The sequence below is a fragment of the Pygoscelis adeliae genome, unplaced genomic scaffold (genome assembly GCF_000699105.1).
Source record: "Pygoscelis adeliae isolate BGI_AS28 unplaced genomic scaffold, ASM69910v1 Scaffold13, whole genome shotgun sequence".
Lineage (NCBI taxonomy): Eukaryota > Metazoa > Chordata > Aves > Sphenisciformes > Spheniscidae > Pygoscelis > Pygoscelis adeliae.
This window is the reverse complement of record NW_008824499.1, coordinates 1,451,905-1,459,647: the sequence shown is the minus strand read 5'-3', so window position 1 is coordinate 1,459,647 and position 7,743 is coordinate 1,451,905. Positions and strand designations below refer to the sequence as shown.

At 55.2% G+C, this 7,743-nt stretch overlaps 1 protein-coding gene across 1 annotated transcript in view; it reads left to right on the top strand.

Annotated features, from left to right (window-relative positions):
• The window catches only part of CORO2B (coronin, actin binding protein, 2B), a 21,945-nt gene that overhangs the window by 13,494 nt on the left and 708 nt on the right, over window positions 1–7,743 (top strand). Inside the window, 9 exon segments of the mRNA XM_009321442.1 lie at window positions 3,875–4,024; window positions 4,422–4,586; window positions 5,173–5,289; window positions 5,387–5,491; window positions 5,856–5,952; window positions 6,626–6,738; window positions 7,465–7,555; window positions 7,668–7,740; window positions 7,742–7,743. The exon segment at window positions 7,742–7,743 is cut by the window's right edge and continues 53 nt beyond it. Coding sequence (XP_009319717.1) covers window positions 3,875–4,024; window positions 4,422–4,586; window positions 5,173–5,289; window positions 5,387–5,491; window positions 5,856–5,952; window positions 6,626–6,738; window positions 7,465–7,555; window positions 7,668–7,740; window positions 7,742–7,743 — 913 coding nt within the window.

Here is a 7,743-nt window from a genome sequence, read left to right as displayed (position 1 = left end):
TTTTTTTTTTTTTCCCAAGCCCAACAGCAGTGCTATTATTAATCCTTCTTGCTATCAGGGACCACGGGGGCTGCAACTGCTCTCGTGGCCTGATCCATCAAGTGATATGAGCAAAAGGCAGTTTTGCGGGCTGGGGGATAATGAATCAGGTTATCTTTACATAGCTGTTATTTGCATCCTCCTCCGTTTTATTTTCTGGACACAAACAAGTCCATCCCAAAGGCTGTATCATAAAGGAAAAAAAGCCTTTGTACAAGGGAGATGATCAGAAACTATTGCCCATTCTGCACGGCAGAAGCCGGGGTTTGGGGTGATCCAGTTTTTAACCAGTTACAAGTCTGCCTCGCCTGATCCTTAGCGTTTCACTGTATTATCACCTAATGTCTCATCCTCTCCTGCAGCTCAGTATATTGGCATTTTTTATTAGCTGAAAGCTTGTCAAGGAAGATATTGAGTGAGGAAAAAAAATCAGATCATGGCCATGAATCATGGTGAGCTGTCTCCCACTTTAAATTATAACATTTTATATACAGTTGCTGGGGAATAGGAGGTGCTGGGAGGGGGGGAGGATACTGGGAAGACTTCATGAGCCATCGTTAAACCTGGGAAATTAAGTTAATTGCCCCTGAGGCTGTCTGGTGCGGGGAGTTTCCCCCCGATGGGGATGAGTTGGAGGGGAGCAGCCCTGCAGCTGGCTGTGCCTGTGGCTCCCAGGGCCACCCCACACCCGGGGTGTTGCTTATGGACAGGTCCTGCACCTTCGGGCTCTCTCCGCTCGCTCCCAGGAGGTTTAACGAGGTTCAGGACATCAAAGAGGGAGGATGCTCAGGTCCTTGTGGAGTCTGAGCTGCAGAAAACAGAGTATTTGCATGATATTTGTCAGCCAGGGGCACCGTCAGTCCCAGGCTGGGGACACCACTGCCGTGGGAGACACAGAGGACCTGCCATGGGCACCGCTAGCCTAGGGGGAGCATGGTGATGCAGCCGGCCGGTCCTGCTCCAGACTCATGTCTTTCCTCCATCATGCCCTATGCAGAGAGGACAATGTGTGCAGGCTTGTCCCCGGGGCATTGCTACGGGTTAATCCTCTCCAAGGGGATGATGAGGATTTTAGGGCTTGGCAGGACTCCATATTAACGGCCATGGTTAGACACTGCCTCGCTGGAGAGGGATGACCCTCACAGCCCACCCAGGTTATTGCTATGCTTGAAACCCCTGCTGTAATTACTCCCTCGCTATCAAACCTGTATCCGTCCGTACCTATCTGTCCCCACTTGGATAACGGCATCTGTCCTCACCTGATGCTCTCCTGTGGGGTGCTGGGGTCGTTAATTCATTATTTGTCCTCATCAGACAATTAGCGGCAGGGCTAATCCTCGAATTCCTGGGCCCTGCCATGGTGCTGCAAGCTGCTGAAATGCTGTGAAGGCTTTTTGGGAAGGAGATTTTAAAGGGCAAGACAAAACAAGTGGAAAGATTAGAGGGGAATTGCCCAATCTCCATAGGTGTTTCAGGCTCTGCATTTTCCTTGTGCTGGGGCTCTCTGTGCACTCAGGCGCAGTGAACTGATGTGGCATGCAGAGCTAGAGGGGGGATTTTGCAGCACGGTGTCTTGTTTGCAGGATACATCTCTTTGTGGAAAGGCGCGTTTCAGGGAAAATTTTATCAAGATGGTTTCTTGGGATGGATTGGGAGAGGGAGCCTCTGGTTTTACAGGCTGCGTCCCACCCCGGCTGCTCTCCCTGGTGTCATGGGAGGAGGGTGGAGAGAGGAGCTTCTAGGGCTGTTCCTCTGGTTTTTTTGATGATAATTTTCCAAAAGCATCGTTTCCATCCCAAGATGGGACGAGGTTGTGAAACCCAGTGCTTGAGTTTTGGGTTAGCTCCAGCTATGACTATACTGGCACCAGAACGGCATTAGTACTGCAGCCAGTTCTGACACATCTATTTTCAGGTCATAGTGACCGTGGTAATGGGGAAACCTGCCTAAAATAGCCTGTCCCTGGCACTCACCCCCTTTTTTTGCAAGACACGAGGAATGATGCAACTCCGTTAGGAGCAGACTGCAGAGGTGATGCCATGCTGCAGAGCCCCAGCGATGCTTCCTAGCTGAGCATGGATGCAGGACCCTGTGGTGCAGGACACATTTAATAACCGCCCATTAGTCTCCCTGCACAGCGAAAGGCGAGAGGTAGCTCCTAGCTGAGCAGACCCTGACGATGCTGGGAGCCTGGGCATCGCAGCTGAGCACACGAAGGTTTCCCTGTGTGTGTGTCCCTGGGTTTGACGATGCACTCCCTGAGCAGCGAGCGTGCAGCAGGCGCCTCTCCAGCGTGCAGAGCTCGCTCGGAGCCCTCGTGGATGCAGATCGCCGGAGCGAGGCGCAGCCGGAGGTTTGGTAACAGCCGTTTCGTAACCCGCCGCTTTCATAACCGGTTCCTTCAACACCCGGTGATCAGGGTTGTGTTGCTTGTTCCTTGTGTTGTGTCTTGTTTGAAAACCGCTGATGCTCTCAGAATCGTCCCTCCGAGCCAAACCAGCCTCTTAACTGTGTCTCTCTCATAATGCTGTTTTCTCTGCACATCATGCAACCCAAAGAGCAGTGTCTTCCACCTCCAAATGTGCAAGTTCAGGCAGAAAACTCACCGCTCCGTCCGTACATCTCTATGCAGATTTTTCACTGCAATATTGCAAATTAACTTTTGCCCCCCCTGCCCCCGGCTGTAGCTCAGCCCCTGGCTGGATGGGGCGACCCTTGGGGGTGCTGGTGAAGAGAGGGAGGAGCGACCGAAAGGGCAGCAGGATCAGTCCTCCCTGGGCAGCAGCCTCCCAGATATTCCCTATGTTTTGGAAAAGCTTTATTTCAACTCAGCAATGCTCATTGGGGCAGCACAGCCCCGGCTACTGCGTCTGCCCAAAGGCAAGCTCATCTTTTGAGATGCTGGCAGAGGAGGCAAAAGGGAACCTGCACGGGCTGTGTGCTGCATTCGATACAGTTTGGCTTTTTTAATGGGTGTTACTTAAAGGTGTTGTGATGTGTCTGCAACTGATATTAGAGCGGGGATGAGATGAAGGCTCTGGGAAGGACGGGCGCGCTGGCCAAGGCAGCCTGCTGTGGGAAGCAGATGAGAGTGCAAAGCTTGGTCGTTTCTTCTCTTCATCTGAACCACATGGACATATACGCACTACCAAACACTGCCAGGTTTTGGGTGGCTCCGGGAAGCCGCAGGGCTGGCAGGACCTCGGGTCTCACTGCTTGGGCACGGAGCAGACCGAGGGGGTTAGATAAATGCGACGTGTCACTTCGGCTTCATACCGGTGACCTGCCATGGAGATGAAAGCTTCTATAACTGCTCTTTGATAGCATTATCTGGAGCTGTTTAATTGAAGAGGAGATGCTATAGAAGCCTTATTCTGTCCCAGTGCATCGCCTCCTTTTGTTCAGCAAGCACCTTCTCTGCAGAGGCTGTTCTGGCTTGTTTTTAACCCAGGTTCTCCCTGCTGGGCCGGTGGCAGCTACTAGCGAGGCTCACTGGGGTGGTGTGTCGCTGCCCTGGCCCTGCTGCCCCGGGAGCGCTGCATCAGCTTCATCAGGTCCTTTTCCTCGGCACCCACAGCCCAGGGGTGAAACCGCTGCCTTTTTTTGGGCTACCCTTTCCCCCGGTGCTTGTTGGTCTGATGGGACGGACTCCCCGTGCTCCCCCCCTGCCCTTGCAGGGGACTGGATCGACCCCTGGGACAGGCACTAGGTTGAAGGATGAGGCTGCTGGCGTCGGGGCACTACAGGGATTCAGCAGCTCAGAGCCCCCTCTGGATGGGTGTCAGGGTCCTTCCGGGGCTCCCAAATCCATCCCGATGTCTGCTCCCTCCCGCAGGTGCGGATCTGGGAGATCCCCGAGGGCGGCCTGAAGAGGAACATGACAGAGGCCGTCCTGGAGCTGTATGGGCACAGCCGGCGCGTTGGCCTCGTCGAGTGGCACCCCACCACCAACAACATCCTCTTCAGCGCCGGCTACGACTATAAGGTGAGCCCTGCCCAGCCCCACTCCTTGCGCTCGGCCGCTGCCTGGGGCTGCCCTTGCAAAGGCTTTCCCTGCTCGTGGCACGGGTGGGAGCCACCTGCGTGCAGCCAGGGCAGGATCCTGCTGGCTGGAAGAAAATGACCCGCCATGTCGTGCGGCAGACAGTACCTTCCCTCATGCAAAGGTCTTGCACCCGCTCATAAGGACTATTTTAATTTTGCATAAGCAGCAGCTGCAGGGCAGCCCTGGGAGGAGGGAAGGGAATCTGTAGGTGATGAGGGGGCGATTTCAGCCAAAATAGGAGATATTAAGATGCCCAAAGCAGACATGGAGGTTGCAGGACAGGTGGGGGAGGTCACCAGGAGTGGAGACGCCAAGGCAGCCTGCCTGCTTCCCGCAGGTCCTCATCTGGAACCTGGACATCGGGGAGCCAGTGAAGATGATCGATTGCCACACGGACGTCATCCTATGCATGTCCTTCAACACTGACGGCAGCCTTCTGGCCACCACCTGCAAGGACAAGAAGCTGCGGGTCGTGGAGCCGCGCTCCGGCAGGGTCCTGCAGGTGCGGTGCTTGTGCCAGGGTGCTGCGTGCTGCATGGGATGGTGGGGTTAGAAATAAGATCTTGGGGAGGAATCCTACTGACACATGTAAAAACAATTGCAAGGTATTCTACATACTCGTGATGTTTTGCATGTCTCGGGGTCTGCAATTCTCTGCTGTGGGGAGGGACTGGTTGTTTTAATTAGGTGGAGGTGATGGGGAGGGCTCGGCCTCATCCCAAGCACAGGAGTTGGAGGCTTTTATTCTTTTCTAAATTAAGGATTTGTGGAAAATAGTAGAAATTGGGGGGGGTGCAGAAAGTTCCAGAAAGAGCCACACTTTTGAGGAAGATGGTGGTTTCTCAGTAAAGCTGATATCTAATATTAAGGGAGATGATAGGCATTTTCATTTTGCACAGGGGACAGGCGCTGAATCACGGTACCTCCATACTGGGTGCCACGCCACCAGCACGGAGCCGGCGTTTCACCAGGATGAGGCAGGAGAGGCATTGGGGGGGTGGCAGGTTGGGGTAGCTGCCAAGGAAGGGGCTTTCCTGGGGCAAGGGCCGGGTCGGGGGGCTGCCGGCAAGCACGCTCCTGTCTTGCAGGAGGCCAGCTGCAAGAACCACCGCGTCAATCGGGTGGTCTTCCTGGGCAGCACGAAGCGGCTGCTGACGACGGGGGTGTCGCGCTGGAACACACGGCAGATCGCCCTCTGGGACCAGGTGGGTGCTGGGACCCCCGCTCCATCCCCACCGGGACCCTGCTCAGCACGAGCATTGGGACATCTTGGTTAATAAAGTGCTTTTTCCTCTTGCGCAGGAAGACCTGTCCATGCCCCTGATAGAGGAGGAGATCGATGGGCTGTCGGGTCTCCTCTTCCCTTTCTACGACGCCGACACTCACATGCTGTACTTGGCTGGCAAGGTATGGGCTGCGATTCGCATCCCGCAGCTGTGGGGGCTGCAGCATCTCCCGGAGAGGTGAAGGGGCCTCTCCCCAGCAAACGGTGTGGGAGAGAAGAGCCAGACAGGGAACAGGGCTGTACTGAGCCCTCAGCAAAGTGTTATGCAGCTCTTTGGCCATGAAGCCCTAGTTTGGAGACGTGCCTGCCACTGTTGCATGAGCGGGCAGCATCCCGTGGGGTGATGCACGATGCTGCAGTGGCCCCAGCCTGTTTTCCCCCCAGCATTTCCCGAGGACGGGGTGCTGAGGGTTGTTATCATGGCTTTTATTCAACCTCATGTTTGCCAAACCAGTAAACCGTCCCTCTTCCCTGCACTCCCTCCAGGGCGACGGCAACATTCGGTACTACGAGATAGGCTCGGAAAAGCCCTACTTGAGTTATCTCATGGAGTTTCGCTCCCCGGCCCCGCAAAAAGGACTGGGTAAGGATGGCTCTGCTGCTGACCTTCTGCTCTGAACATGCAAAAGGTAGATGATGGAAGGTGCTTAATTAAATGCCGCCTGTAAATGGGTTTGGCACGGGTTTGGTGGGCGCTGTGCCGGCTCTGGAGCATCAGCGCGGGGCTGCAGCACTTGCAGGGCGGTGTTCACGTTGTTGTGCTGTTCTTCCTGCGGTGATGCAGCCAGGCTGGGGCTGGGTCCTGGGCAGGCGCACGCCCAGTGACACCCTTCTTGCTGTCACACATGCCACAGCTTTATCAGGGGACATCAGTCAGTGATTCCTGTAATTTGTCATAGAATCGTAGAATCATTAAGGTTGGAAAAGACCTCTAAGATCATTGAGTCCAACTGTCAACCCAACACCACCATGCCCACTTAAACCAGTAGGATATCTGCCTTGTTGGCCTAATAAAATTGTCCTGAATAAAAGCTGCTCATCCCTTTCCCATTGTCCCTGCAAACGCCCCTGGTGTGGCCCAGGTCTGTGCCCCAGGTCCCCAGGGTGATAGCAGGGATTAATTCAGGAAAGACCTGGGTCTCCTGATGGAGAGCAAGGACCTTTTGGGGTCCTCCGTACCGGGGAGGCGGATGGGTCCCAGCCGGCTGCCTGGGGTTTGCAGCACCCAGGGGTTATTATCTGCGCCTCCTCCGCAGGGGTGATGCCAAAGCATGGGCTGGACGTGTCGGCCTGCGAGGTCTTTCGTTTCTACAAGCTCGTCACCCTCAAGGGGCTGATCGAACCCATCTCGATGATCGTGCCGAGGAGGGTGAGTCCCTCACTGCACCCCGGGGTGCGGGGACAGGCTGGTGGGGGCGAGCGGCAGCCGGGGGTGTCCAAAGCAGGTCTGGTGTGATGGAGATGCCCCTGCTTGCACTGCTCTGCTGACCAGTCCGACAACTGTGTCTCTTTGCACCAGTCAGACCTCCCAGTCATTACACTTCCCAAGCATGGGATTCCCAGGGTGTTTTTACCCAAAGAAATGCATCTCTGCATTGCTCCTGGCCTTGATGTAATTGTTTTGTGCAAAATCAGCTTGGTCCATTGCGACAGGGAACAAGGGCCTTGTCTCGCCTGAGGTTTGGGGGCTGTTTCTGGTAAAATATATCTCAGAGCTGGAGAAGGGTTTGGCATTTGCCTTCCCAGCACCATCTGCAACTGGAAGCAAAGCAGCCGCCGGTCTGCCAGAGGAGCTGGTCCTGGGCTCTGCCACAGCTCAGCAGCCGCTCATCCTCCTCCAGCCCCTTTGCTCTGCTGCCGGTGGCTGGCCAGCATTTCCCAGATTCGCTGCGTGTGCCCTGAGCAGTCAGCACTGGCGTTTCTCATCTAACTTAATGGTGCAAACACTAGTTTATTACTTCCCCAGATGACTTGGGTGGCTGCATTGCTGCATGCCAACGGAGTGAGCGCAACCATTTGCAGCACGTTGCAAGGTGTAGTTAAAATTGTGAGCAGAGTCACGGAGGCGGTTGCTTTTCTCTCCCTGTGTTTTTAGTCAGAAACGTACCAAGAGGACATTTACCCAATGACTCCAGGTTTGGAGCCAGCCCTCACGCCGGATGAATGGCTGAGTGGGGTGAACAGAGGTAAAGCCACTGGCACCGCGCTGGGTGGGTGGCTTGGAGCCCCGAAAATGGCCGGGCAGTGGGATGGGGCCGCAGCCCCCCCTGACCCTCTCCCACGCTCTGCCCCGCTCAGATCCCATCCTGATGTCGCTGAAGGAGGGCTACAAGAAGACATCCAAAATCGTCTTTAAGGCACCAGTGAGGGAGAA